Consider the following 12,912-nt stretch of genomic DNA (forward strand, 5'->3'; position numbering starts at 1 on the left):
AGAAAAATGGGAGAATGTCACACGTGAAAAAACTAACCATTATTGATGGTTAGCAAGTTGATTCTCTTGGAATCTTTCTCCTCTCTGGTACTGCAGCTCGGGCATACCCCAGTTATGATTACGGATCATTCTTTACCTATATCACCTGTAATATACTAAATCTTCTGATTTTGTTTTTCTCATTCCAATTAGGTACCAAATCAAATGTGGAAGAGTAAGCCATGTAATCGGGGTAACAAAGAAAGTCACAGCAGGCAGGACAAAGAGGCAGATGTGACAAGACCACGAAACTGGCGAGAGAAGGGGCGGACATGGAAAAGCCGTGTCACTGCGGATGAGAGTGGGGTCACGCATGGAGGAGCTTTGTAGCTGGTCAGTGAGGATATGGACAGGAATGGAAAATCTGTTTGGCTGTGAGTGAGAGGAGAATAGGTGTTGAGAAAATGGATTTCAGCCGGATAAGAGTAGGGAGAGACTTGCAGGAATCCCAGACCTGGTGGATAATGGTGGGAGCATGTGGAGAAGCTGCATGGCAGGAGGAAGGGAGAGCGGGTGCAAAGGTACCATGCGGGTCTCAGGGTGGACATGGGGATGTGCAGTGTGCCAGTGGGGAAAAGGTGCTGACATATGGAAAAGGCATGTATCTGGCAGGATGAGTACAAGGGTTTGCATGAAGAGGTTGTGTACTGTGCAGATGTGGGTGAGGGTCTGTGTGGAGAAGTCCTTTAGCTGGTGAGATGAAGATGGGGACACACTTGTCGAAGTCGGGTAACTGGCGGCATGAGGTGGAAGAGTCATGGAGATCCCTGTATAACTGGAGGTATGAGGTGGGAAGAATCATAGAGATCCCTGTATAACTAGAGGTATGAGATGGGGAAGGGCATGGAGACCTTGTGTCCCTGGAGGTATGAGGTGGGGATGGGCATGGAGACCTTGTGTCACTGGATGTATGAGGTAGGGATGAGCATGGATACCTCGTGTCACTGGAGGTATAAGGTGGGGATGGGCATGGAGATCTCATGTTACTGGAGGTGAGGTGGGGATGGGCATGGAGACCTTGTGTCACTGGAAGTAGGAGGTGGGGACAGGCATGGAGATCTCATGTCACTGGAGGTGGGAGGTGGGGACGGTCATGGAGACTTCGTGAAACTGGAGGTATGAGGCAGAAAGTGCCATGGAGATCCTGTGTTGGTGGAGGTATGAGGTTAGGACAGGCATGACACCGTGTAACTGGAGGTTGAGGCAGGACAGGCATGGAGACCTCGTGTAGGCAGAGGTAGGAGGTGGGGGGCAGACCTGTAGACCTCATGGAAGCAGGAGGTGGGGCTAAGCATGAAGACCCCAGGTGTTGGTGGAGTTGTGAGGTAGGGCTAAGCATGGCGACCCTGTATTGGTGGAGATAGGACAAGCATCAGAGCCCATGTTGGCAGACATGAGGTGGGGACAGACATGGAGACCTTGTGTAACTGGCAGGAGAAAGGGTAGGGGTATGGAAAAATTGGACTTGGAAAAAATGGACAGAATGAGGGGCAGGTCCATTGTTAGCTTTGTAGCTGCAAGTCAAATGCCAAGTTATTTCAAAAGTTCTAAATACTCAATCCAGGACATGAATCTACAGAAGCACCAAATGGTGCTTGCAATTCGTCAAGAACGATTGACTTCAGGAATATAAATGTATCTACGGCCATTGGAGACCCTTTGTTATAGGGTTCATTCAGGTTGTCTTTTTTTTCCAAAAGAACACTTGACAGATATCTAGCACTTGTGACCAAACCCTGACTGTCGGATAAGAAGCACTTAAAGACAAATGTAGCCTTGTGGTGGCTTGTATTTACAAGGCCTCCACAGTATATTTTGGGTACTTTGTATTAAGAAAAAATCTTTTTAAAGTGTTGTATTATATTTGTATAGAAAGTCATTTCATTATGATAATATGTTCTTAATATATTTATTTACTAATATATTTATCCTCTACCAGGGTGTGTAATGTAAAGTGCCTTATAAATGATCAGTGCTGTCACTAACTGATGGTCTGGCCCTATTCAGATTATGCTCCAATAAATTATTTTCAATTATAAGGTGGTTGAATTGTGTTTGTTTGCCATAATTCTAAGATCTCTGAAATCATCCCCCACGTGGTGCACAGATCTTTGGAATTCCGCCACGATCCCTATTGAGTGAAGATTTCTGAGTGGTTCACAGATGCTGAACTGCTAAGTGCACAGATGGGTTTATTGAGACCACGTGCAAGTATTTTTGTGTATGTGCGGATCTCTGGGAAGATTCATCTCTGATACCCGGGTAGAGGAATGTTGAATTCAGTGGTGTTTGTCCTGAACTTTTTTGTTTCAGTCAATTCAGAGTTTGTTGCGTGATAGGTGCACCACATTCCTAAACTGATCCTTTGAGACGATGAAGATAGAGTTTATGGAATCAAGAGGTAAGCTGTTTGCAGAGTATCCCTTTTCTACAATGTTTATAGTCACGTTATTTGGGTAATCAGTCATATGATGTGTGATAAGGTTGAGGGTGAAGAGCAAACAGCCTGACTCTTCATCAGGATCCACCAGAGTAATGGGATAAAAATTAACTTACCAAGGTCGTTTCCATTGAACAGGAGAAGGCTAAAAGATTATTGTAATTTTCTGGAGTTATTTCGTCCCTCCCAATTCTTGTTCTGCAACTGCTTCTGGTGTGTGCAGAGATTTACTAGGATGTTGCTGGGACTTCAGGAAATGAGTTACAGGGAAAGGTTAGGATTTTCTTCCCTTGAGTGTGGAAGAATGAGGGGAAATTTGATGGTATACAAAATCGAGGGGTATAAACAGAATAAGTGCAACAGAGTAAATTCCACTGAGGGTGATACAAACCAGAGGACATGGATTAAGGGGCAAAGTTTAGGGGTGGGAGTGTGGAACAAGCTGCCAGCTGAAGTGGGGAACGTGGGCTCATTTTTCACATTTAAAAAAAAAATTGGTCAAGTGCATGAATGGGAGAGTTATGGAAGGATATGGACTGGTTTAGGTCAGTGAGACTTGGGAGTTCAGCACAGACTAGAAGGGTCTGTTTTCTGTGCTGTAATGTTCTTGTGGTTCTATGGAATGCCTCGCTACACATCTCCAGGATAAAAGTGATCATTGAATTCAGCTCTAATTACAGGTCCCATTGCACTACTGAAAACAGAACAAGAAAGTTACCCCATTGCCCCAGCCAGTCCCTTCGTATGCTGGGAAATGCTTGCCTTTCCATTAGGACTGAATAGTTTATAGAATGAGTGAAAGACATGACAGGTCTGTTTAGTCTCTTGGATTAATGCAACAATCTGCACTTCCATTATTAGACTGCTAAGTCCCAAGCATGTGAAACCTCAGCCTTACCTTGTCTGAAATTTAAACCCACACTCTGACAGTGCGAATCTTTCATCTGCTGTTTTTAAAAGCGCCAATGTCTGTCTGCTCACCGGGTGACAGTTTTACCTCGAGTCAACAGCCCAGAGCAGGAACTTTACTGAGTTTGAAACCATGACCCTGATTCTATTCAATGTAAAACATTTTATTCATTTCCACTTGTCCACTCTCTTCATTCTTTCTGAAACATGAATCATGCACATTCTTCACAATAATTAAACAAATCTTTGTTCCCTGAACCTGTCTCCACAGCTCAAGAGCTGCCTTTTTTTTGTGAGTTGGGCTTTCCTCTCTTTGCAAGTGGGTAGGGCAGAGGATGAGATCATGGCTTTGGTAGTCAGTCTGCTGGCAACACTTTGAAAAGTTTTAATTCGATAATGCACAAGCGAGATGGAGATGAGCTTCTACTTGCAAAATGATTTTTGTGTTCAATTAACATTTTTGGGCACTTCTCATTTAAAACAGGTTTATTTAATTCAAAACTGAAAGTTAGCAAGTCGACATTGAGTAATTGTATTTCCCTATTATTAACTCTGCCCACCTCTCCAGCACCCAACCATTCTCAAAGCTATTTTATGACTGTCACTTTCGGGGTCCCTTCCCCAGGTACTATTTATATGTGAGCCTTGAAAATGCATGTACCTATCTTGTGAAATAAGACGGGACTGAACTGGATTCAGCTGCTTTGCTCGCTTACAAATTCACTGAAAAGTATCACCAGCTTGAGGACACTCATTACCTGAAGATGGGAATATGGTGGCAAGGAAAAAATATCCAGCAAAATGCGTTGTTTACAATGTCTCAATTTGACTAATTGATAAATAGGTTTTAAAAAAATTAATTAGTTCCTTGTGTTCAGCCTTTAAGATTGCTTGTGGCGATATGGGGAATCGTCCATTCCAGAAGACATTGCTAGGATATATAATTCAGCCCTACGAGTCCATGCCGCCCATTTTACACCTCATTAACCCCATTTTTAAAAGGTGAGAGGAATCTGGAGCCCCTGGGGAAAACCCACACAGGCACAGGGAGAATGTACAAATTCCTTACAGACAGCACAGGATTCAAACCCCGGTCCAGATGGTTCTGTAAAGACGTTGTGATAACCACTACACCAAGTGTGCTGCCAATGTGTTGGATTGTCTCCTGTGAGCAGCGTTCTGGAACAGGTTGTATCAAATATGCACAATATTCTAACTCAGTTGACTGGCCACTTTTAAAACCATTTTGCTCCCCTCCAATAGAAGCTGAGATTTGTGAGAAACCATATCTTGAATTGTATTCATGGCATTAATGCCAGCTTCCAAATTCTATGCAAGCATAAATGGGAAACCTATTGATGGAAGTTCATTGATTTTAATTTTTAATAAAAACATTGTGAGGAATGTATTAACATTTTGTGTTTTAAGTTGTGAATGAAAATGAAATATGAGCGGCAAGGTTAACGCAGCAGTTAGCGTCATGCTATTACAGCGCCAGAGACCCAGGTTCGAAACTGGCGCTGTCTGTAAGAAGTTTGGACATTCTTCTCGTGTCTGCAGGGGTTTTCTCAAGGTGCTCCAGTTTCCCCACCGTTCAAAACATACAGGGGTTGTAGGTTAATTGGCAGCAAGGGCTTGTGGGCCACAAGGGCCTGTTACCGTGCTGTATGTCCAAGTTTAAAATAAACTAGAGTTTTATTTCTCTGGTCTGTATTTCTCCATGGGTGATGCCACTGGAATTTTTTCCTTCAAGAAATGGAAAAAGATCTACCATCTACATCCTCCTCCTGGAGAAGCAGTAAAGAAGTAAAACCCTGTCAATTGTAGGAAAATACCTCACTTACTGTGGAAGTTAATCAAATTATTTCAGGTAACTGAGTAGCACCCAATCTCTGGATACTGTTCGAGAAGTAATGGTTGCTTTTAAATTAAGCCATATTCAGATATTCTCCAGGACACTGTAAAATTGGACACTGTATTTGAGATAAAGTTTTGTATGGAGACCTAATAAAGTTCAGGCCAGTGGTTCTCAACCTTTTTCTTTCCACTCACATGCCCCTTTAAGTATTCCCTATGCCATCGGTGCTCTGTCATTAGTAAGGGATTGCTTAAAGGGGTATGTGGGTGGAAACAAAAAGTTTTGAAAACCACTGTTTTAATCGTACCTAAATGACTCGTTATGTGCACAGTTTCATAACTCCAAAAGAAATGGGTCAATGACAATTTTTCTCAAGCAAAATATTTCAGGAACAATTGGGTCTAGAGCAGGGATTCTCAACCTTCCCTTCCCACCCACATACCACCTTAAGCAATGCCTTACTAATCACATGATTCGGAGCCGAACAGGAGTGTGGGGATGACAACGGCTCTGTATACGCTTACCTACGGCTCCTAGAACGCTTCCACCAGCGTTGTATCCGCTCCATCCTCAACATTCATTGCAGCGACTTCATCTCCAACATCGAAGTACTCGAGATGGCAGAGGCCGACAGCATCGAATCCACGCTGATGAAGATCAAACTGCGCTGGGTAGGTCACGTCTCCAGAATGGAGGACTATCGCCTTCCCAAGATCGTGTTATATGGCGAGCTCTCCACTGGCCACCGAGACAGAGGTGCACCAAAGAAGAGGTACAAGGACTGCCTAAAGAAATCTCATGGTGCCTGCCACATTGACCACTGCCAGTGGGCTGATATTGCCTCAAACCGTGCATCTTGGCGCCTCACAGTTTGGCGGGCAGCAACCTCCTTTGAAGAAGACCGCAGAGCCCACCTCACTGACAAAAGACAAAGGAGGAAAAACCCAACACCCAACCCCAACCAACCAATTTTCCCCTGCAGCCGCTGCAACCGTGTCTGCCTGTCCCGCATCGGACTTGTCAGCCACAAACGAGCCTGCAGCTGACAAGGACATTACCCCTCCATAAATCTTCGTCCGCGAAGCCAAGCCAAAGCAAAACTAATCACAGATCACCGATGGCATAGGGATTACTTAAAGTGGTATGTGAGTGGAGAGAAAAAGGTTGAGAACCACTGCTTTAAGCATTCAGTCAAATTTGTCATTCCGTCTTCATTTTTTTAAAATCAAACTCACAATTTTATAATTACTTCAACTTGTTATAAACAATAATGAATTTTAACTTCATTGCCTCTATCTTAAATTTAAATTTTAAATTTAGACATACAGCACAGTAACAGACCATTTTGGCCCATTAGTCCTTGCTGTCCAATTTAAACCCCTTTAAACGTTAACCTACACCCCCCCCCCCCAGTACGTTTTGAACAGTGGGAGGAAACCCCAGCCCCCGGAGAAAACCCGCACAGACACAGGGAGAAGAACAAATTCCTTACAGAAAATTCCTTACAGACAGCGCGGGATTCGAACATAGGTCCAGTCCCAATCGCTGGTGCTGTAAAGGCTTTGTGCTACGCCAACTGTATCACCCTTTGTTTCCAACAGACCACTGATAATCTTGAACCAGACAAGTACCACAGATAACCATTGACTCTACTGCTTGTTTATGCCAGTGGACTCCAGGAAGGAGATTAATTTGGAGCATTTTGTGAAGATAAGTTTAGACGACCTTCCACCAAGCTGCAAAGTTCTTCAATTGCTTTAGCTAGGTTGGTGATACAAGAGCCATAGTGAGATTCCCCAATAACTGTCAAAGTCTGGGTTCCGACCTCTCCCAGGAGAGCACATTGTTTTGGGTGGGTTGGAGAATTCATAAATTGTAATCGATGAGGTATCACAAATCATGGCTGGACAAACCACAGAATCCATCTTTTAACAAGTTTTAATTGGCAATAATCCCCAAATGTATTCAAATTGCACAAGTTCAAGTAAAGAAAATCAGAAATTGGTCGACCAGATAGTTTGTCTATTAAATATACTAATTTCACAGGTTAAATTCAGTGGTGAAGGGGGAGATGTTTTTGCTCCATTTGCTGTGCACGTGTATGTTTTTGTCAGTGTGTGTGTGTGTTCATGCCTCTGTGCAGAGGAGGGGATGTATGTTGCTAGTGCGACGTTGTTGAAGTCTGTGTGATGCAGGTGAGTGGACATGTGCGTAAAAGTACGTGTAGGTGCAGGCATGACTAGGTGTGGGTGCATTGGGGGGAGAATCAAATGCATGATGTAAATATGTCCATGTGTCCAGCAAGGCTGGGAAAGACAGAATTAAAAGTTGTGATTATGTGTCAAAACTCTTGGAATTAAGTTTGAGAAGACTCTGGGAGGAGCTAAAGAAGGTGAAGAATTTCTATAACTAACAGCATTCAGAAGCTCTCTGAGCATGTGCCATGATTTTATGATCAATTAGATCAGTAAAATGGTTGCATATTGTTGGTGGCTGTGTAAACGGTGAGGTTTCCTCTTGCCTCTTGATCAAGCTCAATGGCTTCAAACAGTGACTTGAAGTTTCCGGCCCCAAAGCCCTTCAAACAGAAAAGTAACATGTATTGTTAGATATTATTCAAAGATACTTGACAGCTGTATGTTCCTGGTGGATCCATGTTGAGGCAAATGGACTGAAGCTTTCTAATGTCCCATCTATAACAAGAGATTGAATCCACAGTGCGACATTGGTGACTATCCCATGTTATTGTGGTGGATGTACCACCAATTATTGTCCAGTAAGATCTGTTTTTTTTCTTACCTGCATATTTCTTTTCCCTTTGTTTCTATGAGCTGCCTGGTAGAGTGCCCTGGTATTAAGTTGAGCATAACCGCTCAATAAACCTCTGGTAAAAACTTTTATGAAGGGCTCAAGCCTGAACCGTCAGTTATATATTTCTGCCTTTGTTGCATCAAGGACACAGTTTGGACTGCTGAATTTCTCCAGCATCTTGTGTTTTCATTTCAACCACAGAATTTTGTGATTTATTGCTGGCAAAAGCATCAAGAGTCCCTGTTCACTCAAAAGAGTCATTTCTATTGTTATTTCTGGTAGGTAGACTGCAACGCCTACAGAGGGGGAGAAACCTTGCTGACTTTCTTGCTGTTATAGGCGTGACTGCAGTGACAGGTGCTGGATTGTCATTGGGGGCCCAGTGTCACCACCCCACCTTCCCCATTTCAACATCAGCTGCTGTTCAGAAAAGTTGAGTAACATTTCCAGCTTGCCATGGACACAGCAAGACTCTGCCCATGGGCATGGCAAAGGCCTCTTCAGGATGAGCCCACCTGCCCCAATGTCCCTGTGATGTGCACTAACCCTGATCTGGTGATGGGTTAGGCCAAGGAGAAGCCTGGATTACTTGGAAACTGGTGGGAAATACTAATTTTTGCTGGTATTCTAGGATTGGAATGAGATTGAATAAGAAAATGATTGCTTCTGATTGATATATTGAAGATGCATAGCATTAATTTGCATGTTCACAGGCATTTAAATAAAATGACAGAATTATGAAAGCTTTTATTGATAAAGAACATCAGCTAAATGGACCTTGCACATTGCCCTGTACATGTGCACAAGAAAGAAGAGCTGGAATATGTAGCTCCTTGAGTCAGAATTTTACAGCACTTGTACTCAATTCCCTTTCCCATGATGGCAAATAAGCCAAATGCCGCCTTCACCACCCTGTTTACTTGCATGGCCACTCTCAGGGAACTATGTCTGTTCCACTGCACTCTCCAGGGCCTTACCATTTATTGTGCAAGTTCTGCCCTGGTTTGACTCCTCAAAATATCACCTAGTTCTGATCTGAGTTAAGTTCCACCTGCCATTTCTTGACCTATTTCCCCAAGTGATCTAGATCCTGTGGTAAACTCAAACTTCCTCACTCTCCAAGACACCAATTTAAGTGTCACTTATTGATGAATCTAAGAATCGGGTTTGAAGTTGTAACCAATATATGTAGAGGGGAATTTGACGGATGATACTCACATTGTGATTATGTCTCTGTATCACCTCCAGGAAGAGTGTGGGTCTGTCTTGGACAGGCTTGGTGAAGATTTGCAGCAGGTAGCCTTTATCGTCATAATCAACAAGAATCTTGAGATCCTGTTCCGACAAAGCAACAAGAAGTTTCCCAGTCATGGAATTAGACTGCTATTATAACAAGTGCTATGTAGAAAATGAAATGATTTACTTTCTCCAAGCACATTAAAATGGGTTGCTAGCTGGTAATCTATTATGGGAGGCTCCAGTTCCATGAAGACCTCAACTGCCATTAAGATGTCAAAAGCAGCTGTTCCCATTCATTCTGACTCTGTCGCTAAGGTCCACAATCACTTCACTAGATTGTGTTCCCTTATGGAAGCATTAGCACTGCTTTTCTTATTGCATAGTTAAGATTTGCTTTCCTTATTGACAGTGTCATAAAATAAACACCAATGGAAGGTATTTTTTCCAAGGGCAGGGTTCCTTTCTGTTACCTGATACAAGTAGTCAGCCAAAATGGAGATAGTTGGGCATTTCTGCCTTGGAGTCCAGCTTGGTGACCACATTGCTGTAGGTGTACATAATTTATGTGCGTCTATCCTCCACTAACTGCACTCTTCAACAGAAATTATCCTGCTTTTATCGAAGAAGGGGTTTGTTGCACTGGCAAACCATCCTCTTTCTCTTCCTCTGCACCCTTTCCTCCCCCCCCCCCCCCAACACCTCTGCCGTAGCAGCAATTTGCAAGCCATTATCCCAAAAATCTGAGATAACGATTTGTGGAGAAAAAAAAATTTCTATTCAACTCCTGTTTCTTGAAGCACTTTATGGAAAAACATGGAATAGACTTCTAGGAACAATACCCCACCCATTTTCTCTTTCCTCCAGTATTATGGTAAACTATTATCTCATTTGATTTAGTTTACCTCAGTATTTCCAGTGCCACTCAGTATTCTGTGTGTATAATGTGGTGAGGGGTAATTTCCTCATTGCTAAGTCTGTCAAATATTTGGCCGAGGGATGCCTTCGTACTTGGCACGAAAGGACCTGGAATCTGTGTGTTCAAATGTACCTGTAACTTTTTCAGGTCCTCTTGAATCTTAATTTTTGCTGTCTTTAGATTTTCTTTCAATTGATGGTAGTACGAATCCGGGGTGTTCAGGAACTCTATCCCACGGCTTTTCAAATTTGTAATCTGTCAACGGTTGGGAGCAGGAATCAGCAACATGTCAAACAAACTCTCCGTTTCTCCCTGCCCTTAAAAGTACTATATAAAGATAGTGACCATGGTCACGGAATGACAGCAGGGTAACAGCCACAGAGAACACACAGGCAATATCAGTGTCTCTGAGCACAATCTCAGGGGACTCGCGTCACAAATCACAGCACAGCGACAATATCACTGTGATCTATAATCGTCAGGTTTGGGAGACAGCTGAATGCTAAGTGACACCCTTTGTACCTACATGATAGGAGGTTGGTAAAGATTTTTTTTTTAACATTGTCTGTCTTCTGCCACATGTGTTTTCAACAATCTACAAGAAATCTGAATTACAACTTGAAGATGCCTCTGACCCTTGTTAACTTGCAAAAAGCATGCAAAATTCTGATATGGTTGCCCTTCACAATGTTCCAAAAAGAATCTCCAATCAATGAAGTACATCGAAAATATACGGGCTTCGGTATCCTTTGACAAAAGGTGACCTGCAGATAAGGCTTCCAAGTGTATATATAACACACATACATTCCTCCCTCCCCCACCCCCACCCCAAACCTGGCTTTCCTGTTGAGGTGCAAAGTGTAGATAGGTGGCTGAGGATATGAGCAGATCCACAGTCGGATATCAAACATGAACTCATCAGGTGCCACATAAGAAGAAATGGTCACTGAGTTGAGGGTCTTGGGGCAGCATGTATCCTTAAAACTTTCTGTCCTTTACCATTGGCTTAAATTACACTGGTGTGAACACGAGAGGTCAGACATGGATTTTTGTTGTTCCAACTGCTGCCAGCAGAGGACATTCTTTCCAAAGGTGTACTTGTGAAAGATGGCTGCGTCGACATGACTAAGGTTCAATCTTCTGTCTTGGCAGCCCAGGTTTGATTCTGACTTAGAATGCTGTCTGTGTGGAGTTTGCATGTTCCCCCATGACAGTGTGTGTTTCTGCCAGGTGTTATAATTCTACATCCCAAAAAGATGCTTATAGGTTCATTATTGTCAATTATCCCTTTGTATGGATAAGTGGCAAAAGAACCAAAGGGCTCTTTGTGGGCATGTGAGAGGGAATAAATTTAGGGTACGGGGAGGAGAAAGAGGATTCCCCATGCTGACATAAACCTGATGGCCTGAATATTCTCATCAGGTAATGCAATAAGAAATTAATTGCACAATAAATGACAGAGACAAATGGTGAATCAGAGGATCTTAGAGACTTTCAGCTCATCCTGGTATGAGTGGATTTCAGATAAATCCTGGTTCCCAATTTTCTATATATTACTCTACTGGTTATAATTCCTGAAGTTCTTATCAGATACCTTTGAAGTTGGTGAGGGTTTTTCTCCATTGCTTTTTTACTACCATACCTCAATGCAACCCCATTAGACAGTCTGAGGAGAAAATTTCAGATCCACTTGGTAGTCCCCAAGATAGATGACCGTTAACCTTATTGGCACTGCATATGTGAAAATGCCAAACCAAACTTATTCCTTGGATTCGGCAATCCATTCATCTGCTCTAGTTACTGATTTGTCTCAAAAGAGAAATACGTCTTTGCTGCTACCTTGTCTAGGCCTTTTAGCTAAGAACATATTCCTAATCTTGCCATTTATTTCTCATAAATCCTGCGTGAATGAAAACACCCTCCTAAATCCTCATCATATCTTGCAATATGGTGATCAGAAGGCAGAGTATTCTTGTAGGTCCCAAAACTCGTGTTTTACACAGATGCAGCGTGAGCCTGCTACTATTTATCTTCAGACTCACTCCGCCTCCACCCCCCCACCGCCCTCTATGCAGTAGATCCAAACCTATAATTCTGGCGTAATTAACATGCCAGTTTTACAGCTCGATATTTGTCAAACAAGATACATGGTTGACCAAGGGCTTTCCGTGGCTATTGACCAAGAATTTTAAACCAAAAGCTACACAATCCTTTTGTACTTTAGAGATTCTTGGAGCTTCTACAAGACCAGGACGGGAACTGCAATTTAACATGCATTCCTCATCAGACACCCTAAAAAAAGTGCCTCCCCACTGGCCATCAATACATAATCGAAAATGGCTCTGATGAGCCATACAAACAGGAACAATGATCGGAGACTGTTTGCCGTTAATGGTGTTTTCTCCATTCGACTCGAGGAATACATGATACAGAACAGAGCAATGCCACCCTGGCTGTCTTGGATAAAATACAGTGGAAAGATGAGCATATGCCTTACAGTTTGGATGATGTCAGAGGTGTTGAGAGCAATGTGTTGCACTCCAGCTCCACCATAGTAATCCACATATTCCTGTGGATAGAGCACATAAGGTCACAAAGTTAAACAATCTTCCTATTTCAATGCTGTGGGTTTCATTGCCATCCCTTCCTCTGCTTTCTCATTGAACATTGCTGCTCCTTGTGGCAACATTCAACTGGTTG

General features: G+C 42.8%; 2 protein-coding genes across 13 annotated transcripts in view; one reads left to right on the forward strand and one right to left on the reverse strand.

Moving 5' to 3' along the window:
• Positions 1-2,078, forward strand: part of LOC138749824 (E3 ubiquitin-protein ligase RNF43) — a 208,494-nt gene extending 206,416 nt beyond the window's left edge. For all 9 annotated transcript variants that reach the window (XM_069911733.1, XM_069911735.1, XM_069911736.1 and 6 more), the window contains one exon: positions 193-2,078. In XM_069911733.1, coding sequence (XP_069767834.1) covers positions 193-218 — 26 coding nt within the window. In that variant the 3' untranslated portion in view covers positions 219-2,078. The remainder of the gene's footprint in view (positions 1-192) is intronic.
• A 5,088-nt stretch (positions 2,079-7,166) lies between these two features.
• Positions 7,167-12,912, reverse strand: part of hpda (4-hydroxyphenylpyruvate dioxygenase a) — a 41,428-nt gene continuing 35,682 nt past the window's right edge. For all 4 annotated transcript variants that reach the window (XM_069911263.1, XM_069911266.1, XM_069911264.1 and 1 more), the window contains 4 exons: positions 12,710-12,781; positions 10,345-10,467; positions 9,276-9,392; positions 7,167-7,824 (listed from right to left, as the gene is read on the reverse strand). In XM_069911263.1, the coding sequence (XP_069767364.1) occupies positions 7,711-7,824; positions 9,276-9,392; positions 10,345-10,467; positions 12,710-12,781 (426 nt within the window). In that variant the 3' untranslated portion in view covers positions 7,167-7,710. The remainder of the gene's footprint in view (positions 7,825-9,275; positions 9,393-10,344; positions 10,468-12,709; positions 12,782-12,912) is intronic.

The sequence above is a fragment of the Narcine bancroftii genome, chromosome 14 (genome assembly GCF_036971445.1).
Source record: "Narcine bancroftii isolate sNarBan1 chromosome 14, sNarBan1.hap1, whole genome shotgun sequence".
In the NCBI taxonomy this organism is placed as follows: domain Eukaryota; kingdom Metazoa; phylum Chordata; class Chondrichthyes; order Torpediniformes; family Narcinidae; genus Narcine; species Narcine bancroftii.